The 26,821-nt window shown below is 48.9% G+C and overlaps 3 protein-coding genes across 20 annotated transcripts in view; 1 reads left to right on the top strand and 2 right to left on the bottom strand.

The window, feature by feature from the left end:
* The window catches only part of SPPL3 (signal peptide peptidase like 3), a 62,867-nt gene extending 51,541 nt beyond the window's left edge, over nt 1–11,326 (top strand). For 5 of the 16 annotated variants that reach the window (XM_034068201.1, XM_034068199.1, XM_031047793.2 and 2 more), the window contains exons 7-11: nt 1,737–1,843; nt 2,831–2,994; nt 4,175–4,374; nt 5,361–5,470; nt 6,212–11,326. In XM_034068201.1, coding sequence (XP_033924092.1) covers nt 1,737–1,843; nt 2,831–2,994; nt 4,175–4,374; nt 5,361–5,470; nt 6,212–6,283 — 653 coding nt within the window. In that variant the 3' untranslated portion in view covers nt 6,284–11,326. The remainder of the gene's footprint in view (nt 1–1,736; nt 1,844–2,830; nt 2,995–4,174; nt 4,375–5,360; nt 5,471–6,211) is intronic. The other 11 variants (XR_004550159.1, XR_004550164.1, XR_004550162.1 and 8 more) reach the window with 11 other exon arrangements.
* ACADS (acyl-CoA dehydrogenase short chain) lies at nt 11,193–19,194 on the bottom strand. Of its 3 annotated transcripts, none has more exons than XM_031047789.2 (10): nt 19,088–19,194; nt 18,331–18,494; nt 16,434–16,583; nt 16,139–16,250; nt 15,594–15,745; nt 15,161–15,331; nt 13,896–14,033; nt 13,520–13,615; nt 13,197–13,253; nt 11,193–12,552 (listed from the first exon to the last, which is right to left on the bottom strand). In XM_031047789.2, the coding sequence occupies exons 1-10, from the start codon at nt 19,101–19,103 to the stop codon at nt 12,400–12,402; spliced, it is 1,209 nt and encodes a 402-aa protein (XP_030903649.1). In that variant the 5' UTR covers nt 19,104–19,194; the 3' UTR covers nt 11,193–12,399. The 3 variants fall into 3 exon arrangements, with proteins under 3 accessions (XP_030903649.1, XP_030903648.2, XP_030903650.2); XM_031047788.2 differs by lacking the exon at nt 19,088–19,194 and adding an exon at nt 18,847–18,942; XM_031047790.2 differs by lacking the exons at nt 11,193–12,552; nt 13,197–13,253; nt 19,088–19,194 and adding exons at nt 13,265–13,408; nt 18,847–18,942.
* UNC119B (unc-119 lipid binding chaperone B) lies at nt 19,043–26,016 on the bottom strand. The gene is made up of 5 exons (XM_034068203.1): nt 25,789–26,016; nt 25,138–25,251; nt 24,473–24,584; nt 24,077–24,249; nt 19,043–23,207 (listed from the first exon to the last, which is right to left on the bottom strand). Exons 1-5 carry the CDS (start codon nt 25,997–25,999, stop codon nt 23,095–23,097), a joined length of 723 nt encoding a protein of 240 aa, XP_033924094.1. The 5' UTR covers nt 26,000–26,016; the 3' UTR covers nt 19,043–23,094.
* Nucleotides 26,017–26,821: the final 805 nt, after the last annotated feature.

Here is a 26,821-nt window from a genome sequence, read left to right as displayed (position 1 = left end):
GACGCTCTGTGGTGTGCTGAGCTTATCAGCTCCCAGAAGATAAGGTGGGTTTGGCAGAGGCAGTGCTGGGCTGCAGTCCCTGGGCACTGTGAGCAGCCACGCTGGCAGGCTTGGGGTGGCACCTGCATCCACAGGGATGTGTTTCTGTAGCGGTTTGGTGGAAGAGCTGCAAACCTTGCAGGTGAAACGCAGGTGTCGGGTAGTTTCCCAGTGCATCATTACAGCACCAGAAGCCAAAGGGTAACTTGTCAGTCTTAGCAAATGTGGTCACACTGTCACACTGGTGGGCACATAGGGAATGATCCATCTTCCCTGGATTCACTGGTTTCAGTTGGTTAGAATGGGTTTGTGACTGTTTATAGTTGTGTGATGTTAGGCAAATATTGACATAGTGTACACAGTAAAAATACATTTACATACATTAGGCAGTTATTTACAAATGTCTGTATACTTGAGCGTGCTGGGGTCCCAGCAGGGCTCCGTTATTCCTTGTGAATGTCCTGATACCATACATTGATTTACTTCAAGTATCTCTTCAGGGGTTCACTTGTATCCAGTTGAAATACATTTGAACATCAGTTGGGTACCGCTGGTAGCTAAGGCCAGGCCTAAAGCAGGAAGAAATCCCACAAATGTGAAGACTGGGATTACCTGTGTTTTTTTAGTGTAATATCGGTTTCCTGCCCTGACAGAATTCCTCTTGGAACAGAACTAATGTGAGCTGTGGCATGCTGTTCAGCTTGTTGATCTGGCTGAAAACTCACCTCTGGGAGAGGGGATAGGAAAAGACTTGCCCATATTTTTTCCCCATTGGTAGGCAGGCTTCCACATGGATTTTTGTTATTGGGAAAGCCCTGCCTGTCCAAACAATGATATTTCATAGCTGGTGTTGGGCAGCCACCCACAATCTTGCCCAAGCAGAGGAGGCCACAGAGATACTGCAAGGGCTGGAGCAGCTCTGCTCTGGAGCCAGGCTGAGAGAGCTGGGCTGGGGCAGCCTGGAGAAGCCTGGGGATAACTTCAGGAAGCTTCCAGTGCCTAAAGGGGCCAGCAAGAAAGCTGGAGAGAGACTTCTTAGAAGGGCATGTAGTGATGGGACAAGGGGGGGATGGCTTTAAAATGAGAGAGATTTAGGTTAGGTATTAGGATGAAGTTCTTACTGTGAGGATGGTGATATTTAAGGTTCTTCCCAACCCAAGTGACGACTCAACGATTACGAATGGATTGTCACACCATGTTCTAACATGTCATGTACCCAGGCTGTTTCTGAATTAAGGTTTTCTTTATCAAGGATTTTATTTATTGTATGCATTTGCTAGAAAACCTCTGAATAGCGTAAAAGTAGATGTTTATGTGTGGGGCACAGGGAGCTCCAAGTTGCTTTGTTGTTTGTGTTTCTAACCGGGTAGCCAGTGATGGAGTCCCTAGGACATGAGGGATGAGAATGTTTCCCAGTGGTGGGTAGCAGAAGGTGAGTGGCGTGGGCAGCTGTGCCTGCAGAGGGGTTCCTGCTTCCACAGGGGCCGGCTCACAGTTGGCTCCTGAGTGTATTTTGGCTGTTGTTAACTCTGAGTTTCACTATCTGGGAGCAGCAGACAGCCCCCTTGTGCATGCAGAGCTGCACAGGTGCCACAGAGGCTGCTTTGGGTGATTATTTGTGGGGGAGGTATTGGCTTGGGGGTGTTTGTTTTGTTTTGCTCTTTTTTAATGAACTAATTCTGTGCTTGCATTTGTAGCTCTGGCTATGGGCCTGTGTGTTGCAATGATAGCCTTTGTTCGGCTGCCCAGCCTGAAGGTTTCCTGCTTGCTACTCTCTGGGTTACTAATTTATGATGTCTTTTGGGTAAGTGTTTTGTTTGGTTTTGCTAAAACTGTTTTTATCCTTTGGATCTGTACTTGGCTGTGGGCCACTTGTACATGAACTGTACTGGTATGAAGCTGATGAAGTCTGGCAAAGCCAGATCAGCTCCTTTGCTCCCTTCTGAGGGGTTCAGCTCTGCAGCAGGATACAGAATGATATCCTCACTAATTATTGACAAAAGCAGGACCATGATGAGAAGTTTTCAACTTTGGCAATTCAATTGATTATTTAAAAAGATAAACTGGACCTCAAATTGTGAAAGCCTGGCTGAAGATCAGCACGGGCATTTCCAAGTGAACACAAAGCCTTATCCACACTTGCACAGTGTGAACGTGCCAGCTTCTGATCAGCAGGAAAAGCCCCAGAACAGGAACGCAGCTGATTCATAGCCAGGGAGCTTGGCAGAAAATCTCATTGCACTTCTCAAGAAACCTGCCAGAACAGATTTTGAGATACTGAAAGGATTTTGTGTTACCTTTGCCTAATACCAAGCACTGACCCAGGGAAGTGATTGCGTGCAGCCAGTCAGTTTCCCAGTGCAATGAGCTGTAGAGTAAGGGCCTGACTGAAACAAGTGTTGCATCATTCTGTGTCTGAGGGAGCACTGACTGCACTCACCTCTTCTCTGTTTTCAGGCTTTCTCATAGTATCAGTATCCTGCTGCCTGCGTCTGTAGTCCTGGACTACCTGCCTGTAGTCTGGACAGGTCCTTTGCCAAAGGATCTCAAGATATTGATCGATATCTTGATATCAGAAAGTATATTGCAGTTATTGTTGAGGATTAATGGTGTAAAAGAAAGTTATGAGCTTTTTAAATACATATGCTTTTTATTATCACATATACAGTGTATGTATATGGAAAATCTGGGCAATATCCTTTCTTTTCTTGAACAAGCAAAGCAAAATGCACACAGCTTTCAGTGGCTGTGATTGTGGTGTGTAATTTCTGACCATTTCCTTGCTCCACAGGTCTTTTTTTCTGCCTACATCTTTAACAGCAATGTGATGGTGAAAGTGGCCACACAACCAGCTGATAATCCCCTGGATGTTTTATCCCGGAAGCTTCACCTGGGACCAAATGTGGGTAGAGATGTTCCCCGTCTGTCCCTGCCTGGTAAACTTGTATTTCCAAGGTAAAATCAGCAGTTCTTTTACTATATTATGTAGGAAAAGTTTTCCTTCTTTGTACTTTGTAGTAGTGCCAGTTCTATTGGAAAACACCGGTTTAGTTCCCTGCTCAGTCACTCCCTCTTCATGATAAAAAGGTATAGAATGAATAGTGAGGGCTGGACCCCTTCATGCTGACTCACAGCACACAGCCATGATCCTCATTAGGTTAAAAAGCAGCCTGTTCAGAACAGGATGCACCGTTTGATGTATGTGTGAGTTCTGCAGACCCAAGGTTTGTTGCAACATCAGAATAGTCCTGATCCCTGCATAACTGCAAGTGATTAGGAAGGGAGTTAGAGGCTGTTCTAAGCAGGGACAGCTTTACTGGGTAGGTTTGTGTTGGAGGGGTATCATTCCCCATCTCTCTTCTGCAGGGGTTCTGTGCTATCTGGAGCTTTTAATCAGATGTACTTGGCCCTATGGGCAGTAAGTAGGCTCCAGTGCACCAGCAGTTGCACATAGGTTATGTTGGGACATTTACCCTTGTTCCTATAGATGTTGGGTGCTGAAATTACAGACATCAGGAGCTGATTCTCTGCAGTGAGAAAACCAAAATTATTATTTTTGCCTACTCTGTGGTAACTTAATCTGGCTTAGTTTTCATGAAAAATGGGCAATTTTAGTTCTTAATCTACTTAACAACTGGCCCTTTTGTGGGAATCTCATGAGAGTGTAGTTTTCTGTGTGTTTTATCTGAATGAGACTGAAGATCTCAGAATTCCATAAATTGACCTATTGCCTTGTATTAGAGGTCATCTGTGTGCACAGGAATGAAGATGCAGTGTGTGTCAGTACTATACAGCATGGTAAAATGGTGAGCAGTGCTTGAGGTGAATGAAATACTGAGTTGATGGATCTGTTTCATTGAGTGACTTAAGAGCAGCTTAAGCATTGCTGGTAGAAGTAAACTGGTTTGGAGCAACATGTCATTACTGTCAGAATGAGTATGATTAAAACTGACCTGAGGTGGTGGCAACATCACCAATGAAAAGACCTTCGGTAGCCAGCATTTAGTGTCTACTACACAGCAATTTGGCAGTAGAAAGAAAGGATGTGCAAGATGAAGCTCAGAACCAACATGGAGGAGTCTAGAGCTTGTCCCCTCATGGTCTGGGCATGAACCCACTTTCAGTTGCTGTCTAGTTCCACAGGCAGCCACTTCTCCATGCTGGGGATCGGAGATATTGTGATGCCAGGTCTTCTGCTCTGCTTTGTCCTGCGTTACGATAACTACAAGAAGCAAGCCAACGGCGATTCCTGTGGTGCCCCAGGACCAGGGAACATCTCTGGCCGTATGCAGAAGGTCTCTTACTTCCACTGCACACTTATTGGCTATTTTGTAGGTGAGTACTTGGGTTAATATGGGTAGCTGCTTAGTGAGCAGGAAGTGGGGTTATTGTAGTAGGTTTAAGAGATGATGAAAGCGAGTGTAAAGAGGCTTTGAGGGAACACTTGGCTGTGTTCTTTTTTAATCCTCCTCTCTCTGAGTGTGATTGACGTGCTCTAGGGAGAAAAACCCTGCCACAGTCTTAAGGGGTTTGCTGGATTTTATTTAGAAAGGGATTATCAGTCTTTTTGATACTTGCTTTACTAGCATAGAAGGTGCCATGGCTCGTACCTGGGCTATGGGAATGATATAGGAGTTTCTAGATGGATTATGCTGTGCAGGGGTACATCCAGGTAATTCCTGCATGTTTGTGTTTACTGCTAATGTTTATGATCCTGTGATGGTTTAGTGCATACAGAAAACTGTAAATAATTGCAACTGGAATTCTGTTTGCGATTTGCTGTAGCCATCCCCCTCGTCCCTAACATAAAATGGGTTTTCCCTGTGGTCAGGACACGTGTGTGCATAGCCTGACCTCCTGCAGCCCTTCCAAGGATGGAAAGGAAAGATTATAACCTATCAGTAGCCTTTCTCCTCCCCCAGCTCATCTTTCTCCCTGCATTTTGACAAGTATCCAGGAAAACAATTCCTGGTGTATCCAGCCCTTCCTCTCAGGCGAGGGGCCTCAGACTGACGGTCTCAAGAGGTAGCGTGGTGCCTTCACCTTCCTCCCCTTTGCCTTTTGTTGCATCTTGTTCAAGTTATTCATAGCTTAATCTTTGAGATTCACAACTGGAGCAAGTGGCTCAACACAACCTAATGGTAAACCAGAGTAACACGACCGTTTGGTTTGTTTCAGGTGTATTCAGGGAAGATGAAGCACAGGGAAGTGACTTTTCCACAGGCTCTCTGTGGAAGTGGTGGGAAGGGAGCCAGGTGTGGATGAACTGGTGAGAACATCCATATGTAACCTATAAAAACAGCCCCCTTTTTCTGTTACAGGTCTATTAACGGCAACAGTAGCTTCTCGTATTCACCGGGCAGCCCAGCCTGCCCTCCTCTATTTGGTACCTTTCACTTTATTGCCGCTCCTCACCATGGCCTATTTAAAGGTAAGACAGGATTATGCACTTGCAGCAGGAAACTCTGGGGGCAGCTGGAAACAGGTTCCATGTTCTTGCACGTGGCAGCAGTTCTCACGAAGGGGATGTGTGTCCTTAACAGCCCTGGCCCAGACCTCAGGTCCCACCACTACTGGGGTGAATCTTTGTTTTGGAGGACTGAGGAACTGAGAGACGAGTTCCTGAACTAGAAGATGATTTATGTAGATAAAGCAGCAGTAATTACAGACTATAGCAGCAGTAATTATAGACTATACTGTGAAGGAGTAAGTGCTGTTTTAATTAAATAAGTGAATTTGTCCTTGCCTGGCTGGTCATGAGAGAACACACACACAAAGGTCCAGCAGAGATCAGAGGCAGAGCCTCCTTTACCTCTTTCCAGTTGCTTGTTCAGAGCTGGAATTAGAACATGGAGCCTTTCCTATCTCAGGGCAGGTTGCTGAAACACAGCAAATGTGCTGCAGAGCACAAGAAAGGGCAGAATTTTCCACCTGCATAAGTATTTCCTTCCCATCAGAAACCCATTTTGAGTAGACCTGGCACCAAAATGAGACAATTTGGCCTGACAGGGAAGGGGGTTGCTTTTTTGCTGTCTTTGTTGTAACTTGCAAACCAGGTGAAGGACAGATTTGCTTTAAGACATGCCTGCAATTACATGCATTTAAAAATGTGAATTCTCAGTGGATGTCAGTGTTTCTGAGGGCATTCTCCTTCTGCTGTTTTCCTGCCCAGGGTGATCTACGTCGCATGTGGTCTGAGCCTTTCCACTCCAAGTCCAGCAGCTCCCGTTTCCTGGAAGTATGATGGAACGGATAGGAAGTGACCTGAACTTCTGCCTTGGTCCTTTTCACTTTAACTCGTGGCTTTGTAGTCTCCTAAAGCTGGACTGGCTGGTGCTTGGGATGGTACCACTTACGGGACTTGTATGAAAGGACTTTGTATTAAAAGGAGGAAAAGAAAAAAGCAAAGATCCTGGAGCTCCGTGTGGCTCCGTGTCTGCCTGCAGCTGTGGACCTGGGGACCCTTTGTGCAACTGCAGCCACTTTCCTCTTTTCCTCACTCGGATGGATTAGTACCAGACTATTACCTTTGTGAGAGAGGAAGAGACAGACTTGAAACTGAAAACGGCTTGGAGTCGTTCAAAAACTTGTGAACACTAAACGAAACCACAGTGAAGCAACTGAAGCTTCTTCAGAGACCCCCCCCGTGGACACTGGGACCAGTTTCCTGCTGGACTTTGGGTTTGAAAAGAACTGAGACAGAAACTCTTCTGTCACCATACTGGGTTTTTTTGATCTATTAAATATTTCCTGTGGTGTGAGGTTACTTATTAAATCCACAGACATTGAGTGACTTCTTGCAGTATACATATACAAATTTGTTGTAACAAGTTACATTTCCACCCAGATGTCATGTTTGCAGTGAAAAAGGGCACGATTTTTATACATATATATATACACACATATAGATATATATATGAATAAATAAAAAGGAAAACCTGCTAAGATCATGCTATGTAGCAGACAGGGGCTTGCTGTAATTTTTAGCATGTAGAGCAGTTTACTCTGGCTTTCTTGTCTATGGATCTCCAATGAGCTGCTGTTCCCCCCTCCCTACAACTGAACCTGCAGTTCCAAACCGAGTGTAGTATTTGTACCGGTTGTACTCATGGACTTCAGGGGATATTTGATTTTGATCAATGTAGCAAACCAGGGAAGTGAAACTTTCGAACCCAGCCCTGTTGGGGGGGGAGGGGGGTTGTTTTTTCCTTTTGTTTTTCCATTTTTCTGTTTCTGCCACCAACCCCGTGCAGGTTTTTAGTAGCTCCCTCCTGCCCAGTGCATGTATTATAGCAGCAGTCGTCTTTGTGCTTTCTCATCCTAGTAATGTATCACTTGTAAATACATCTTTTCTATTTTCTATTTCTTTGTATTTGCATTTTGTTTCAGTCGTGCTGTACCCGCCCTGCCCTGAAACACCAAAAAAAAGGAAAAAAAAAAAGAAAAAGCAAACTGTCCTTTACTGGTGTGCCTGGTGGAGTTTGTGTGCTGGCTGCTTTGTCCCTGTAGCCTGCTCAAATGTGGAGGTTTTCATTGTGTTTTTTAACCCAGCCGCTCCAGCGCTGCTGTGTCAGACCGAAGGCCTTCCCTCAGGTAACTACAACCTTCTTCCTTTACAATACTCTGGCAGCTGAGGTTTGGGGAGCTCTCCTGAAAGCTCAGAGCTGGTCTTAGTTTGATAGATGCTGGTAACCATGAGGTGACTGGAAGGAAACCAGGAGTGTTTTAAGTGTGAATGTGACCCAACAGTGAGCTGGGGTCTGGTTTTGTTACCTCGGGTAAGGCAGCTTCAGTGGGATGTGTGCTTCTTTCTGCTCTGTCAGCAGCTCTGGGAAGAGCCCATTGAGCACAGTAGGAATCCGGGTCCAGCCACGTGTGTGAACTGCTGTCTGTGGACACATTCCTCTGTTCTCAGGCACGGGCAGATGGGCTCAGAGCTGTGGAGGGGACCTCTGAGACACCTGCAACATCTAAAGGAACAGAAAATAGGAGCACAGCCCTTTGGGGAGGCTCTGAAGTGTAGCAGGGGTGGGGGCACAGGGTGGCAGGGAGGATGGGGTCACTTCATTTATAACAATGGCTTTTCCCTGATTCACACCTTTCCCTGAACTGGAAGCATTTCCTGTAGCACAGCAGTGCTCATCTTCAGGTAACTGACCCTTCTTTAGGAAACAAATAGCTTTTCATTAAAAATCTGCTTTTTCTGCTCATAGCAAGCATTAGGACCATGGCTGCAGCCAGCCTGGGACAAAGGCAAGGCATCAGTTCTCAGACTTAAGGGGAATAAAACATTGGGAAGGGCAGTCAGAGAAAGAAATAAAACACTTCCCTGGATTTCATCCTCTTCCCCCTCCCTTAAGGTTCTGGAATAACACCTTTAGATCCACTTTGCTACTGCTCTATCTTCCCAGCCTTTCCCCCTGTCCCATAGTACTGCACACCTCAGGTACTTCCAGCTTCAAGGCAGTTCATTCCTGCCTTTTGAATGAACATAAAGGGGCCTGCTCCATTTTGAGGGGCAATTTCAGTCCCTGCCACAAAAATGCCTATGAATGATTTTCTGTACTTAAAAACCATTCTGGAAAATGTTCTAGAATTGCTGATAGACAAGTATTTAATAAAAATTAATTACTGAGAATTAACCAGAAAAATCTTGGCCTTTCTTTTAGGCTGTATTGCCCTCCTGCAGTGACCTTCTGACACACACAAGGTAAGAAACGGAGGTGCTCTGCAGAGGTTAACCACAGCGTAACTGTTCTAAATACAAACGCATCTGCACAGGGAGAAGCATTTTCCCATGGTTCCTGAGCCAGAGCTTTGTCCTGCAGCTCTCCTGTCTAGAACCACCCCAGCATCACACAGGGGGGTTACAGAGATTCCTGCCTCAGCTGCTGGGCCCTCTCTGCGCAGGTGCACCTTTGTCCTTGTTTCTCCAGTCTGGCCAAAGCTGCATCTTCCCAGCTTGAGGATGAAACTGCAGAGGCTGCTTTGGGTCCTTCGGATTGTGGAGGCCAGGTGGGACCATGGGCTCCCTGTCAGCTCTGTCCATGCCTTCTTGGTCTTAACGTTCCATTGAACTCTGTAACAAACTTGGCCCAGTCCTGCAGTGAGCCTGTACCTGCCTGTCCTCTGGACCATTATCAGAGCAAATAGTTAATAACTGACTAACATCAGCCTTCTTGTAGGAAGGGAGAAGGACACTGGCAAGAAGGTGATAGACTAGAGGGTGTTCACAGCGAAGGTGCCAGAACGCAGACTAGATGTGGGATATACAAACCTGTTACAGTTCTGGAGCTGGTTTTTCTGCTGCATCTTTGGGAACAGCTTAGAAATGTTACTGTTGGTAATTTGAAATTTCCCTAAGGTCACACTAAATCGTGCAAAAATGAGTTCAGGAATTACCTGGGGTTGTCTGCCCAACCACTGTGGGAAGGGTGCTGGAAATGCAAGCTGCCCTTTGTGTGTCTGTATTTTGTACCCTGCTCAAACCTGGAATGCTGAGACACTGCTTCTGTTTGGTTCTCCCTCTCTTCCTCCCCCCCTCAAATGACCTGGAACAGCAAGGCGAGCCCTGTCCTGCCGTGCTCTGAGGAAGGCAGATGCTTCAGAAGGGGATCCAGACTCCAGGCAGTTCCATGTTCTTGGTGGGGAAAAGGCCAAGGCTGTGGCTCACATCTGTGCTCCCCAGGAAGAGTGTGTGTGTATTTGTGTATTTAATTTCTCACCTGTATTTAACTGTGACAGCCCAGAACAGATGCTCTATTCCTTTAGTCTGTTGGAACTCACATGAAGAGACTGGAAGCATTATATGTGATATAAAATACATCAAATTTAAGGTGGGTGAGGGGAGTAACTCCTCACTGCTCTGTGCTTCCTAAAAAAGGATTCCAGTTAGGGATCTCCCTGCTTCCTTTCATCTCATAAGCAGCTTCATGTATGCATAGAGAGCTGTGGGGCAAACCCCACAATGTCCTTGAAAAGTGTGGCTGTGGCTCACCTCCTCCCTCCTCTTTCTCATTTAGGCATGACGTGACTCTCCCATCTGGGTGCCCCAGCTCTGCAGTATTGGCTCCACCTGTAACCAGAGCCTTTCCTCAGAGGGAGGCCTGGCCCTGCCCACACCCTGCCGGGTTAGTGCTGTCTGGGGGTGGCTCACAGCAAGAGCTCCCTGTTTAATGCTGCCAAACTTGTTTGTGTTTTGCACTTTCAGCAGTTCTCTTCTGGAACAGCCCTGAGGAGCCATATGCATCACAGCCCGCAGTCACAGCAGCAGGGCTCCCCAGGAACACTCATTACAAGGTGCTGTTCCCCATACTCCCTCCATAAGGTCCACAAGGGATTTGGTGAATCTAGGCTGTAGGTTCTTCAAGTGTGTCTTCTGTCAGTTGAGATGCTCAGCACTATTCTTCCCCTCAGGTCAGCCATGGTGCATGTACAGAGGCAATTTCACTCTGCTCTGGAGAAGCTGCGATCACTTGGAGATGGTAAATGAAGGTGTGATGTTGAGAGGGAGCAGTCTGAGCACGGGCAGTGCAGTGCAGCAGAGCTCAGGGAATCAGCTAGCAAGGTGAGCGGAAGCAGTGCAACAGGCACGGCCCCAGTGTGACACCGCACTGGGTCACTGGGGATGGAGCTGAACCTCACTGCAGGTGAGCACTGAACAGTAACTCTTTTTGTCAAGTCCTCCCTTCCTACAGCCCCTACAGCTCCTGGTCCTGCTGAGCAGCTGCAAGGAGAGGTAAGTGTAAAACAACATAACTTCCTCCTACACAATCACAGAAACAAGCCATCAGCAGTCATCAAAGGGCTGGAATCAGGACAGCACTGAAACATCTCACTCCTAGAAGCCCTCCATGATTTCCAGTACGTTCAGAGACATTAGAATGGTTTTCCAGCAGAAATACTGCTGAATGCACTGCCTGGCTCTGTTCCTGTTCCTGCTTAGGTTTGTGAGCACCAAAGGGAAATGCAAGACCTGAAGACTGCCCCAACATGCGGTTGCCCTCTAGCGACCCACAAAGGTATTATTTATGTTGCTGGGACTCTGCGCTAGCGGACACCCGCTGTCATTGAGCTGGTGCGTGAAGGTCCTGGTGGGTTATGTTCCTGTGTCTTGTGACTGGAAGAAAAGACTACAAATGGATTCACATTAACATAAAAAAGAGGGTGGGGACCGGTGGTCCTTTAAAACCGGGTTTTATTTGTCTTCTCTGTTCTCTTATGTGCAATAGAATCCTGCTGGTTTTCTGTCCACACAAATCTAAATAAAGGCACCATAGGAAAATAACCATTTACCTCTCCTGTGCTTGTTGTTTGGACAAGGAGGCAGACTGCACAGGCTGTTGTCTTAGTCCTTTCCATCTTTTCCTGAGTTTAGAGCTGAGCTTTTGGCTGTTGAATCTTCTAAAAGTTAGTATCTTGCCAAAGACAGCTGATTGAGGATATGTGCTACTGCTAAAGCTTCCTGGTAAGGTTTTGTGCGCCATCTCTTCATTTCCTCCTCGTAGCCCAACACATGTAGAGATTAAAGGCTGTTACTGTACTTCACACTCTTTCTTTCCTGTTGGGAGGAGTTGTTACAGTAAAAGCAGCTTTGGGAACAGAGGGGTTTTACTGTTTGATGGGTTTTTAATCAGTCCTGGGCATTGCAGCTTTTCTGTCCTTAGCTTTTACCCCTCCATCCATAAGTGGCTGAGAGAACAGGCTGCTGGGCTCCGCTGGCTGGGATGGAGGGGTTTTACTCATCTGTGTTTGCATACACAGGTAGCAACCACAGCCCGCAGAGAGGTAGGACCTGTGCCCTGCTGTCTGGCTCCTCTCCTGCTGCAAGTGGGTAAAAGCACTGCTACAACCATTACCTCAGCACCTCACACACGATACTCACTGAAGTCTGATCAGTGTGGCCCGAAGCCAGGAACAGGCACAGGGCTCAGGTCTCTCACTGTCTCTAACTTTGGAACTGGTTATCCAGTACCACATAATGACCAATTTCTGCCAATTTGCTTCCCAGGCCACGGCTAGGCAGCACACAAGGACAGCTTCTGACTCTGCTGAACAGTAAGGTTGTTTTGCTGCTACCAAGTCAAAACAATACTCCAGTTTAGGAAAAGACCTATGCTCCCCTACAGGGCCAGGCTGCCTCCTCCCTCCTGCACTCACAGCCATCACTTACAAGCCTAGATATGGCCTTCCATGCACCACACGTTGTCCAAAGAATCAGCACATTTTAACAAGAGGGTCAGTTACTCATTGGTGAGGAAAACTTCCATCCTGAGCCTCAGTCAAGAGGGCCAAGACTCAATCCCTATTGTGCACTATTATGTGGCACTCAGGGGCAGTGTCTTGTTCAAGTTGGCTTCTTCAGCCACGATAGGCCTTCAGCAATTGACCAGCTATCACCAGCCTCTGGATCTCACTGGTCCCCTCGTAGATCTCTGTGATACGAGCGTCACGGTAGTGGCGTTCTGCTGGCATCTCTGTCACGTAGCCCATCCCACCCAAGATCTGGATGGCCTAAAACAAAGGCGGCAGGTTAGAAAAGTAGAGTCAAGGAATGTGTTTGCTGCACAATACAGACACCTTAAAGGCAGCTAAGCCCACTGCAAGCATAACTGGGGGAGGAGGGAGAACACATGGGGTTGACTGCGGCCTATTTGCAATTGGAGGAATAAACAGAATTTGAGCTGGGTAAGAGCAGTGCTGATGTCCCAGGCAGAGAATTAATTGCTTCAGAGGGACCTTAGTGGCCCTTGTTCAGCTAAGCCAGTTTTGTTAAATAAATGCAGACACCAGAGATCCTGCTCCATTTTGCTCACTATGCTGCAAACATAGTAACGTAATCCTGACTGGTGCACCCACACTCTTACACATTGCTGATCCTGCTCAAACTTTGACACTGCCCTGGACAGCAGCAGGCATAAAAAGACTTTAGTAATACAGCTGCCACCAGCCAGCATAAATCCCTGCCCACCTTCACCACAACCCAGGAGGATGCCTGTGCTAACCAGCTTCAGACAGAGCAGCCAGTTTGGTTGGTTGGGGCTTTTTTTTAAGAAAATTAGTAAATTCCATCCTATTTTCCTCAGACACTTGCTGTGCAGTAACACAAACTCCCTTTAAGCATGCTGTAGATCAGAGATGTCAAATGTAGCAGTTACCTGATGAGCGATGGCCGTTGCAGCTTCTGATGCAGCCAGTTTGGCCATTGCTGCTTCCTTTGGGGAAGGAAAACATCACTGAGGGTGCAGCTAGCACAGGAATGAACATCTCACTTGCACACTCATAGACGCACTGTGCAGAGCCAGGCCTGATCACTGGTGCCAGTGCTGACCCATCTCCCCTTGGCTAAAACCAGGCTGTGCTCAGCAGGCTGCCGGAGGACAGACAGCAGAGGGTGATGGGTTAAACCCTGACAGCAGTGCTGGGTACAGTGTGGACTTCTTGCCTTGGCACTGTGAGACAAATGCCAGGCTGGAAATACCTTTGTGAAGGGCTTCCCATTGTCTTTCAGCATTGCGGCTCTCCAGGTCAGCAAGCGCGCACCCTCCAATGCCACAGCCATATCTGCGAGCTTGAACTGCAATGACAAACACCACCTATGCTCAGATGGCAGCCGTTTGCCAGCACAAGGACACAGAGCAGAAGTCTCCCCACTCCCCGTTGAGGCCAGTATTGCTAGAACAGGAGCAGCTCCATCCCAACCATTAGTTTTAATGGTGCTTGAAACAAAAATCACTGTCCTGTTTACCCAAAGAGTGCAAACTGTGCTGCAGGCCTGAAACCACAGCCAAGAGCCCACATGAACTTTACAGCACCACCAGCAATGTCTGTCACTGCCCCGTCTGCCTGGCTCATACCTGCACTGCCTGCAGCTTTGTGATGGGTGACCCAAAAGCCATTCTCTTTTCAGCGTAATCCACAGCACAGTCCAGAGCTGCCTGTGCTATTCCAAGAGCCTGTGAGGCAATCCCAATCCTTCCTGCATCCAGAGTTTGCTGGGAAAGACACAAAATGTTAAGTAAGTCATACTTTTATGACTTGCATTACTTGCATTTCTGATCTTGCTGGGAAGCTTTAGTATCCTCTGCCTTGATTCAGAATATTCCTGGCTGTGCAGGAATAGAGAGCTATAAAACGTGCTGGGCGCTGCAGAGAAGCCAGGGGTGCAGGAAAGAAAGCAAAAGGAGACGTTTTGCTTCTCATCCGCTGTTAGGGGAAGTACTGGGGAGTAGAAAAAGGAGCACAACGAGGAACATGTGATTTGTGGAGCCCTTCAGCCAGACCCCAGCTCACGGCACACCTGATGGCACTGCCACTAAAACTGAAAATCAAAACCACCTGCTCAGGTCTCATCTTTGCTCTCCTCCTTAGGGCACACCCTGAAGCACTGCTTCAATAACAGGACCTGTCTCAAACACCTTGCTTACCAGGCTTTAACTGCTTCCTGCACAGGAAGAATTTACAGCACAGTGAGAAAGGATTTTATCTTCATAGCCTGGATGAAAGGGAATGAATGGGCTGTGCTCCAGAGAACTCAGCTCTTGCAAATGCCAGAAGAAACAGTGGTTTGCCCCCACAGAAGGAACAAACACCTCAGTGGCATAGTGCAGCACTGCAAGGAACACTCTGTCCTGCAGCACCCTGACTCCTCCTCAGAAGTTGCACAAGTTGTAACTCAGAGTTCATCCATGGTTACACACTACCCAGAGGTTGTCCTGGCCTCCAGGACAGCTTTTCCTCTGCCACAGTATTTAGGGAACATGCCATGTTTTCCCTTTATCTAGTGGTAGAAAATGGAGGAATAGAGGGGTTGGGAAAGGAGAAAAATTAAAACTCCTCACAGCTGCTACCACACCACCTCAGCAGCAGGAGCATTTCTTCATCTGGGAACTGTCACATTTATCTACAATGTAAGTGATGTCAAGGATCTATGGCAAACAGACAATTCATCAGCCCCGTGAATGATTTCCCATGTTGGGGTCAACTGTTCAGTGTATACACAAAACAGCTTATGCTAGTGGTGCCCACCAAAGCCATCTTAAGCCTAAAAATGGTTTTGAAAATGATAAGCTTTACACCTATGGCTGTCCACAACCACAGCTCACCCCAATCCATCTCTTACCATGGCAATTTTGAAGCCCATTCCCAGCTGTCCTAGTAGGTTGGCCTTCGGTATCCGACAATCTTCAAAGATCAGGTTTGCAGTGGAAGAGGCACGGATTCCCAGCTTGTCTTCTTTCTTCCCCAGTGACAGCCCAGCAGTTGGCATGGGAACCAGGAATGCACTAATACCCTGCAACAAGACCCGAACTCTTAGGAACGGTGCAAACTTCCCATTTACCTGGCTGTCAACAGGCTTCCTCCAAACATTTTTGACAGAAGCCACATCTCTGGATAACCAGAAGGGAGGGAGAGTTAAGACAGAACAAAGCCAGTGCACATCAACCCTTCCGCTCAGTGCCTCACTGCTCTAAATAGCCCCCAGAACCTTTTCAAAGTGCTCCTGTACCACACCTTTACTCACACCCCTTGCTGACTGACCCAAATGAACGCACCTTGTGCTTCAGGGATTTATCTGTAGTAGCAAACACCACAGTGGCCGAGGCATCCCACGCATTGGTGATCCAGGCCTTGGTGCCATTCAGAACCCACTCGTCCCCATCCAGACGTGCCACCGTGGATGCCGCACCTGCGTCACTGCCATTCCCTGAGCAAGGCACCAGCAGATGAGGCCATCAGTGGCAGCCTGGGGTGCAAACTCACCCCGTCTGCACTCTGCCAGATCACAGCAAGTCTTGTAACTGGTGGTGTCACCACTGTCCCTCCCCAGGACTCAAATCAGAAAGGGAAAGTCCCACATGTCTAAAATGTGTCCATCTCCACAGCTCTGCTCACACAGAGGGGATGAAAACTTTCAGCATGGACCATGGGGATGGCAGATTATATCTTGGGCAGGGAGACTTCCTTTAAAGAGAATTGTTACAAACCACCCTTCTGCAAACTGTTACAATTTCACACACCTGAAGTCCATCCCAAACCTGACTGAGGAAAGCAGCTACCCTATGTTCTCTTGCAAAAGGAACAGTAACAGCTGTATCACCTGGTTCACTAAGGGCAAAACATCCAATTTTCTCTCCTCCAGTGAAGGGAGCAATCCACTTGTGCTTCTGTTCTTCAGTGCCAAACTTTAGTATAGGCCCTAAATACAGGGACTTCAAGCATTGAGAGTTAATACCTCTAGAAAGCATAGGAAAAAAATCCAGTAACCCCCTAATGTCCAAGTGCTCTCCAACCACGGGAACTAACCCCATTTCTCCCACATACCCTCTCTAGAAACTGCTGCCACCAGCCCTCAGTTCCACGCCTGTCCCTCATACAGAACCTGAGACACTTACATTATTGACGCTGACAATGACACCGGTGGAGGCACAGCCCCTACTGATCTCCTCCACGGCAATGGAATAGGCCAGGTAGTCAAGGCCGGCTCCTTTGTACTCCTCTGGCACATCCATAGCCAGCAGCCCTAAGCCACCCATCTTCTTCACCTGCATGTAAGGAACAGAGAAATAAGACCCTGTGCACCACCAGTGTTCTAGCAAATACACACAGACACATGGAAGTAAAGACAGGTCATAGCAGGGCTACACACAGAGAGGATGCAGACAACTCCTGGTGAACTGGGAATCTGACTGCACAAACTGGTAAGTGTCCCCAGGCCCCGATGGTTTCAACGAGCTGTACACAGTCACTGTGGCTTAAGATGAGGCTCTTGCTTACTTAAAGAGCTCTCTTCAATACTGGGAAGAGGGAACCTTCTGAAGGTGAAATAAGGATATACAACCCCACCAGTATTCCTCAGCATCCCGCCAAAGCGTTTCCCTTTGCACGTATCCTGTCAGTGGGAAGCTCTCAATAGGAAATCTAGCTGATAAAAAATCATTAGAACTTTACCTGTGCATTTACTGAGCTTCAGCCTAGGGCTGCACAAGGAGAGAATTTTACAGAATGAGTGACCCACAGAACACTTGGCAAAAAGACGATTTTCTCTTTCCTATTAAAGTTAGGTCTGGCTTCCCAGAGGTTGGAACTAGATGATCTTAAGGTCTTTTCCAACCCTAACTATTCTATGATTCTAAGTTCCTCAGCTGGACCCTGACTTCTTAACTGTAAGCTCTCCAGAGAACTGACTGTCTCTAGGTCTCTTGTTAATACTTGGCAGCAGACAAGAGTAACAAAAAAACCCCAAGCTTTCCTCTGTTTTTATGCTTGATAAGATGTCCTCTTATAATTCTTCTGGGTTTATACTTGATGTCAAGCTTTCAGTGTTGCAGCAATGTGTATGTTACCAGCCTTGCTTGCTTGCTTGAAGAGGAACCAAGGGGAACTTGTAAACAAGTATTTCCCTTCTGTACAGGCACCCAAAACACTAGTCCCTCACATCAAATCCAGAGACCAAACAAAAGACAGCAACAAGTATGATAATGTTGCTTTAATAAACACCGTTTACATTAGAATTCTTCCCTACACATTCAAGTAAGATGACTTAAAATCTAATGTAAAATTCTCAGGTAACAGTGAAGAAGAAAGTATCTTCTCCTTTAGAGTAAGTTTGTCTTTGCCATCATCATCCTTAGTCCTTAACAGCAAGAAGAGTGTATGACAAAACTCCACATGCCTGACTGCAGTTGCTTGGAGCCTTCTGCTAATGTAACTATTTTTTCTGGAGCTTAGCATCTTGTTGCAACAAACCAGGTGAGTTAATCTGCTCAACATGGCACAGAACATGCTGCTCTGTCTGTACTGCTTTCTATAAGGGAAACCTCAGGTTTGACTGGAATATCAGCTTCTCCACAGCCCCAGAGCATGACCAACATGCATCTACTATGCCCTGTTCACCTCCTTTCACCATGTGAAATGGACTCAAGTCCCCTAGGCTTCCTCAGTACAAACCATTTTTATGGTTATGTGTAGTCTGTAAATGTATTTCATTGATTTTATACGTCGGTTGTATAAAAGCCCACAAGTAAGTCAATAACAGAACTGAGAGTTCAGTGGTACTAAAGCTGGATACAGAGAAACACAAGTGCAGGTGAAGAGCTCAGGATGCTCAGCAGTGGGCATTACAATCTCCACACTCAAAAGATTCTCCCACAAGCTGGTCTAAACTTCAATCTTCCCGAACGGCAGAGTTTGATGTACATTTTACTTGGGGCCCGGAGGCCCCAGCGGCCGAGGGACGCCCGGCTCTGCCCGCGCCCGCCCGCTCCCCCCTGCCCTCATCGCGGCACACACCTGCTCGGCAGGGAAGCGGTGCTCCTTGTCCAGCTGTGCTGCAAACGGCATCAGCTCCTTCTCTGCGAAGTCCCGGCACGTCTGCCGCAGCATCTCGTGCGTCTCCGGCAGCTCCACTGTCTGGTACACCGTGTGCAGCCGGCGGAGGCACCCGAAGGCCAGCGCTGGAAGGAACGAGAGGCATTAGAGGCCGTTGTTTCCCTGGCCAGCGGGATGAACACGACCCAGGAGGGCCAGACCCCAGGCGGGACTCGCGCAACGTGGCCGGGAGCCTCCCCAGAGAGAGGCCTTCCTCAGCAGCGGGGCCTCACGATCTGGGCCTGCAGCAGGGGCACAGCGGGCCGGGGCCCTAAGCAAAAGGGCGGCTTTGGGAACCCGCCTCAGGCCCTGAAGGGCACCGGGGAGTCTCCTCCCGCGCAGACCGCTGCCCCCTCCCCACCCCGCTGCCGTGTCCCCGAGCAGCCGCGGCGGTGCCGGTACCGCTGCCGGTGCCATCCCCGGTCCCAGCAGCCTCACCGCGGGGCGCGCCGCAGCCACGACTCAGCACCGCTGCCGCCATGCCCGCCTCCCCTCGCCTGAGGCAGCGCGAGCAGCGCGCATGCGCCAGCCCCAGCGGGCAGCGCCCACTGGCGGCGCAGCACCTCCAGCTCCGCCCCCCCCCCCCCCCCCCCCCCCCCCCCCCAATCCGTTCCAGCCCCCCCAAACCGGCCACTTCGGTGCGAAAAGGAAGGTTTATTTATTACAGTGACAAAATAACCTTTATACAAATACATCGTCACCCTGAGGGGCACGGCCCCGGCACCGCGGCCTCCGCCCAGGAACGGCCACAGGAGGGGCACAGCACGCAGGAGGTCGACGCGCCAGGAGCCCAAAGGCCACACTGTGAGATACAAATACGTGTCCTGTAACAGCGCTGAGATACAGGCAGACAGAGACGGCGTTTGCTGGTGTTCGTTTCGTCCTTTGCTGCAGAGGAAGAGGTGATGGCTCCAGCAGGCAGCGAGGCCCTTGGCTTTGTCCTTGTTGTCAAGCCAAGAGGGAGATGGCAGTGTCTGAGTCCGAGGAGTAGCACAATGTGAGAGGACAGCAGGGCTGAAGACAAACGCTAGGAAACAGCTGAAGAGGATGGAATGAAACACAGAGCTGAGAAGCAGAAGAATGGTCCAAACATGGTAACTCGCCACTACCACCACCTTCCTCGCTCATCTGCGACTTCTAAACACTTGGTTTATTATTCCCGAGCCCTCAGAGAAGTTGAATAAATATCCTCAAGCACCACAGAGGAGGCTGCTGCTTCTCTGCAGCAGGAAACATTGAAAATTCCAAGGAGGCTATTCCTACCAAAAACAGAGGACAAGGACAGCAGTCCATACAAGAGATGGCCTTCCTTCACAAGGTGCAAGATGTACTCCTCAGTCAATCATGAAAATAGCTGTCCAGGAAGTCTGCTTGCATGGATCCAAAGCACTCGCCTCCAAAATGGAAAAAATAAGTCCAATACTATAAGGACAAATACTGAAAAGATTTAGCATGAGATTGTGGGTTTGGTCCCTTTTTTGCTAGGACAGAACACAGTATGATCCCAAAGCTTTTCTCTTTCCAACTCAGTACATACTCCAAGAGAAGCTGTCTGCACAGATGCCTTTTCTCTTGCTCAAACTTCAGCTGACACTGAAAACACTTCCTCTGCCTACAGAACCTGGCTTAGGACAGACCATCTACCTGACAAGGATGAAATCCCTTTGGAATTTCTTCCTAGCTGACTGACACAAGTAGCTTTGACCACAACTAAGGCATCAGAGCACACAATCCAGAAGGACAATGCTCTGTTAAATGTGCTTTCCAAAGACGTCAATCCCTGCCACAAAGAGAAGACATTTTATAGAAAGCATCCAAGGGGAAAGTTACCTTAGGGAAGCACACGAAGTGGGGACCAGAGTTTAAAAGATCCCTGACCTTTTGGATTACAATCAACTTTTTCAGTGCTGGGTTACCCTCCTTTACTTCTCTTGTAGGAGTAAAGACCTTCTAACTTGGCAAACTAAGGGGTGCTGCTGCTGCCTGCACGTCTTCCCATTTTCCTCCGGTTTTCCTTATCTTATTGCTGAATAGCTGATACATTCACCAATGGAAAAGCAACTGCTTCAAGGCTTTTTCCTCCTTACTGCTGGGATGACAGAAATCCACGTTCCTAAAAGCATCCAACACTTGGCAGAGCTCTCTCCCGCTGTCAGTGGCGTTCTGTTAGCAGCAGCTAGATGGCACCCACAGCCCGACAGACACCCGGACCCTCGGGCGCTGAGCCCCGACCACTAACGGCAGCTCACACGTGTTGGGATTCGCCGGCACTTCTACTGCTCACTCTGGCAACTGTCATATTCCTTTTAAGGACCTTCATGCAGTGACACAGAAAACAGATGGGAATCGTCACACAAGAAAAGCAAGAGGTTGCTTCATACAGAAAGTGTGATAAAAGTAACATTTAAAGGCACCTGGATTTATACTACATCCAAACTCAGCTCAATATGCTACAATTTCCCAGGGACTAACTAGCACAGGCTCATCAGAAACTATCCTGAGCATCTCAGAACACTTCAGGATGAGAAACACACAGGCAGTTCTGCCTTGTCACAAACAGCTTCCAGCAAACATCTCCTACTTCACTAGTACAAGGCCTTTTGAAGACAATCACTGCAAGAGGCATCTCAAGTTCCACCTTACAAGCAGCTTTAAGCAATTCTGGAATAAGTACAAGACTGCCTAAGTGGCCTTAGAAATACTGGAGGGGACTGATGGCAGCAGAACTGTTCATCTTTCCACCACAAAGACCTTGTTCCTCCGCATTCCCAAGACATTTGTTGTGGTTGCTCAGGATTAGTGCTCCACCCAGCACATCCATTTGTTGTGGTTAATCATAATTAAGTATCTTTCCAAGAGCTGGAGATTCTTTCCTGGCTGCCACCCCACACACTCTTACTGCTTACCCTGATGCCAGCTCATCTCCTCCACCAAAGTTAGCATCATCTGCGAGGTAAAGGCAGTAGTTTCCTACTGCTTTCTAAGCATTAACAGGCTCCAGGCTGTGATGTCCACCCCACTTAATCCTGCTAAAACATAAACTACACTGAATCTTACTTAACACAACAGGTAACCAATGGTATCCACCCAGGAGTTAGGTTTCAACTCTCTCAAGGAACAAATGGAACTGGTACTAGTAAATGCCTCTGCTCTAGACACAACCAAACACCCTCCTACAGGAGATGCAACTGACCAGCCTAGTGAGGGGACAGGAAAAGTGCCAGTCTAGAGAGCACCAAAATAGGCAGAAAAGGGTCTTGTTAGCTGAGATTTTGCATGGTCAGGAGCTGAGTCCCAGCATGGCTGCTGCGAAGACGCAGATCTCCCTTTTCCACTGCTATTCCCTATCAACAGATCCCAAACACAGCTGTGAAATACCCTCTGCTCTGGCAGTAACTGCCTTGGCAGAAGAACTTCCTAAACCACAACTCAGCAGCCAAGTAGACAAAGCAGGGATGGGAACTCAAACAACTAAAAAGAGGACCATGTCAACTGGTGAGAATCCCACTCCACAACACTGAGATCTGACCCAAGCAGCTTTTAGCTGCTAATACCTCAATCAAAACAAAGCAAATGAGCTGGTAATGCCACCATCTCTCCTAGGAGCACCTCCGACAGATCATTCAGGTTAAAAGTACAGAGACTGAAGCTCAGGAATTGCTGCTTCCTACACATTTTTCAAGTGATTTTCTACATTCTCCCTTTTTCCTCTAAGCCCCCTAGACTGACAGCTCCCCTCCACCTCAGCTAAACTGACAACGTGCTGTCAATCTGAAAAGCAATACATTCTGTAGCAAGAGCCAAAATCCCCACACAAAGGGAAGCAGGAGAAATGGTAAATATAGGTGAGACTAACTTCAGCTCTAAGGTTGACCCCTGAGCTCCAAAACACAACAATTTGCACAGAAGGGTTCAGACAGAAATGCTATTAGACTGACCTGATGACCAACCTGGATAAAGTCCCCCTTTCCCCTCCCATCTCATCTCTAGTGAAATATCTGCCAAGACACAGATTAAGCTATACTCATGAGCAGCTCAGGCTCCTGGAGGCAGAAGGAAGATTCCTGCACTGTTTAGAGGCTGAGTTTAGTCTCTTATTTTACCTTTTCCACTAGAAATTGGGATGCAACCTAAAAGCAATGTCAGCCATGCTACAAACGAAACCATTGTGCACTAATGAGATGATCTATCCAACTGAAGAAAAGATCTGCTCTTCAGGCATCACTGGCTACCTGAAGGGGTAAAATTTTCCTATTAAGATATAGCTTACCCAAACAACCTGACCTCTTGAAAGAGTAAATCACTCGGCATGTGAAACATCAGAAGCACTAACAGTGCAACCTAACTAGAAAGACTGTAACAAGAATTGTGTAACAGTGCCTCTGATCCATGACTTAACCAAAGTACCAGAAGGTAACCATAAACAGAGATTGAAAGGCAGGATACACTGAGTGCCAGACATAGAGATTGCCAGGAGGTTTCCTTTCATGAGCTGTTGTCTTTGTTTGACATTGCAGGGAGGTTTCCTTTACTTTCATGAGCTGTTCTCTTTGTTTCATGTTTTCAGCCTCACGCGAGGAGAAAAGGTTTGGCAAGAAGCCTTGTTGCACTAGACAGCAACTCCAGTCCACTCCTGGACATCTGGAATGGGTAACAGCATCACAGCATCCCATGGACGTGGAACAATTACTGTCCTCCATTGTAAGCATAGTCGGCCTTGTTGTGCATAATCAACTTGTTGTCCACAAAGTAAAAGCTGTCTGAGCGGGTCTCATATGGGTTTTCAACCATCAGCCGGACTGTGGAAGAGAAAGCTCCATTACATTCACATGTTTGCCACACTCCACCAGACAGCACAAAGCCAGAGTAAGAAGGACTCTGCCACTCTGCTGGATTTACCAGGCTGATGATGCTCTGCCCTAGCCAAGTGAGAGAAACAAACTGCTCCTCCAAGCACGCTTCAAAAGCTCTGGCCTGCCCTTTCTATTCTTCTATTCATAGGACAAGTGCTGTCAAAGCAAACAAAGTGGCATCAAGTAATCTCACACAAGACTACCTTACAGAAGCTGTCAGAGCCACAGTGGAGCAGAGCAGCAAAGCAGATGTAGCAATCACAACAAAAGAGTGATGGCACTCCCACGTGTACACAGGCAGGTACAAACCCTGTGCCTCCCTGTGCACTAAGGCAGCCACACAAGGCTCCACGTGCTCCTGCTCTATTCACCCCCCGAGGTCAAATATACCCTGCACAGTGTGCATTTGCAGAGATCTTGGTAGGCTCAAAAACACATCTCTCTGAAAAGAGACAACTCTGTTCCAAAGAAGACTCAAGCCCTAACAAGCAAGTACTGAAAACAGATGCATGGCTACTAAACCCTTTTTCATTGTTTTACCTTCTGGGTTACAGTTATACATCAGGCACATCAACCCTCTGACTCTGATCAGTTCTTGTGGCCTGTGACTTGACATCGTCTTAGGCTTACATTTTCAAAGGAGACTTTGCAGCACAAATCTGTAATCCAGTCAAGATTACGCACAATTTAAGCCAGGAAGCTGTATCTATTCCTGTCTCACACATCCCAGTCATTTCTTTCACAAACACAGGCAGAAAATGAGCATATGCACAAACATACAAAACACAGCTGGGTGTGGGAAAGGAGATACTTACTAAGGTCTTCTGAGAGCTGAGGGAATTCATAAATGTGTTCACATGTGTTCCTGCTACTGGGGATGCAGAAGCCAAAATCAAAATCAAAGTTCTTCAGCAAGCGATCTCGGAAGTAATGTCTCTCGATCATTCGAAAGTTTGACACTGGTTTTTCTCCCACTGTGAATTCCACTCTGTATGCAGAAAGTAGGAAAAAACAGCTGACTTACTTCTCTTCCTATTGGGAAGCACAGAGCCTTGGACAGAGGCTACACAAGAATCCAACAGACCATTCCAGAGAGACATTTGTAGCGTCAGATGAGCTTTCTCTAGTCTTTGACTCAGTTTTGTTATAAACTGTCAAGTGACACTGTGCAAACACCTGATTCTCCCTTCTTACTATGAACTCATACTCACGTTGCACCAACAGTCCGAAGGCGAAGAAACGCTGGGGTGAACTGGTAACGAACAAAGCGGCCTGCGCTGGCATCCAGTTCACTGCTGTCATCTTCATCCTCCTCATCTTGCTCTGGAAAATGCACCAGCTCAGAGTTACCCTGCTAACAGCGGACGCATAACGTGATACTGGCTAGTGGGTGTAACAGGACAAGCTGGCTGCTACTGAGGCACTGAATGCAGATGCATTTAACAAATGGTATGAGACTCATACTGGCAAGTAAGTAATAAAGAAAAGATCTGCTGTGCCAGTTAGTGCAGCCTTGGTGGCTTTGGAGCTGAAACCACCCTTCATCTTACAGGATATCCCTCCTCACAACGGAGAAAGCACATCAAAGGAACTCTGTACCATAACCAGCCAACAAGGGAAGATCTACAGTTGATAGTACTGCCCCATCTCATAGTAAATGCTTCACACTGCAGAAGTAAACTCAGTGCCATGTTTAAAGGAGAAGTAAACACTTTCTATACTTACAGTAGTAAACTCAGTACTATGCTTAAAGAAAAGGAAATTAGTCATCAGGACACACTGAAGGATCTTTCTGCTTCGTCTGCATGGGTCCTGCCTTGCAAATTCTCAGCTCCACAAGTGTCTCTAACCTCCCTGCAGTGGTAGCACGACATACCTGAAGCAGATGGCTTTGCAATTTCAAACAACACTGTTCCAGTTTCAAGGTCCCGGATCTTAAACCTGGTGAAGTCAATGTTGTAAATGTTGTCTTCAGGTTTGCATAAATAACCTAGAAACAAAAGAAAACACGTTGTAATGTTTCAAAAGATCTCTGAGCAATTACCGAAAGGATTTGTTATCCCAGCCAGTTAAGATGTGCACCACAAGGTGTTTTGCAGAAGCTTCATGAAAGCTGACCAAAACTGATGCAAGAAGAAGACAGGACGTTAGGTACCAGGTAAGGGAGTGAGGAAAGGAGGGATCCGGGCGGAAAAGCAGAGATCAGCAGCCCAGAATGAAAACACCGTCCCCAAAGCCCTGACTCGAGCACTGGGCTTCCCGGGAGCTGGAACAAAGCTGAGGCAGGAGCGCTCCGCGCTGCTGCAGCACCACCGCTCCCCACGCCAGCACCGCCCCGGCCCGCCCGAGCCCCGCCGCTCCCGGGGTCTTTGCCCGCACCACAGGCGCCCACAGCCCCGCTCCGGGGCCGAGGGGGGGCTGACGGGCGGCGCTGGGCGGTGTCCTCCCGGAACCGTGGGGCCAGCCGGGGCCCGGCCGAGCGCTGCCGGCCCGAGCTCCCGCTCCCCGGGCCCAGCCCCGCACTCACTCTCCGTCACCCGGCACAGCCCCAGGACGTGCTCGGGCCGCACGGTCTCCAGCGCCAGCAGCTCGGACTCGGTCCATGGCGGCCGCGGCGCCGCGTCCCCCGAGCCGCGCCTTCCCCGCAGGCGGCTGAGCGGCCCCGCGGCCCCCGGCGGCGGCTTCTTCTCCGGCCCCGCCGCCGCCGCCGCCGCCGCCCTCGCCTTCGAGCCGCTCATCGCGCCGCCGCCGCCGCCAAGATGGCCGCCGCCTCCGTCGGTAGCTATGGGAGCGAGGGGCGTGCCCGCGGCGGGTCAGAGGGCACGGGCGCTGCCTAGCAACGGGAGCGGGCCCCCGAAGCTGAGCGCTGCCGGAGGGGGGGGACCCGCGGCCCGCACAGCCCCGGCCCCGAGCACAGCCCCGGCCCCGAGCACAGCCCCGGCCCCGAGCACAGCCCCGGCCCCGAGCACGGCCCCGGCCCCGAGAACGGCCCCGGCCCCGAGCACGGCCCCGGCCCCGAGCACAGCCCCGGCCCCGAGAACAGCCCCGGCCCCGAGCACGGCCCCGGCCCCGAGCACAGCCCTGACGGACAGCTCCTCCGGGACCGGCTGCGGGTGAGCCAAGGAAACACAACCGAAAACACCCCCGGCGTCAGCAGCGCCCCTCCCCTCTGCCCCGGCCCGCTCCTGTCTGCGAGCCGGGGAGCAGGGAGTGACCCCCGCCCCGCAGAGCCCCACAGCGGCTCCCCTGCTAATGGAATCCCGGTCAGGATCCCACAGGAGCAATTACAGAGGCCAGGCATCCCCCAGAGAGCCCCGGTCTTACCAGGGAGCGATGGGAAGCACTGCTTGGCAAGCAGCCGCGTCAGCAAGGGGGTGCCCCACTGCTGGCCTGGGGACACCCCAATGCCTGTCCCCAGTGAGCTGGGACCCAGACCCGGGAAGCAACAGGACCATGTGCCCCAAGGAAGGTTACCCATGGAGTGCCAGTGCCTGCCAGCCCCAAGCCTTACCACCACCCCCCTTTGTGCACCCCCTAAGCACACACTGGGGACAGTGGAA

Source organism: Melopsittacus undulatus, chromosome 12 (genome assembly GCF_012275295.1).
Source record: "Melopsittacus undulatus isolate bMelUnd1 chromosome 12, bMelUnd1.mat.Z, whole genome shotgun sequence".
NCBI lineage: Eukaryota > Metazoa > Chordata > Aves > Psittaciformes > Psittaculidae > Melopsittacus > Melopsittacus undulatus.
This window is presented reverse-complemented; position numbering and strand designations above follow the sequence as displayed.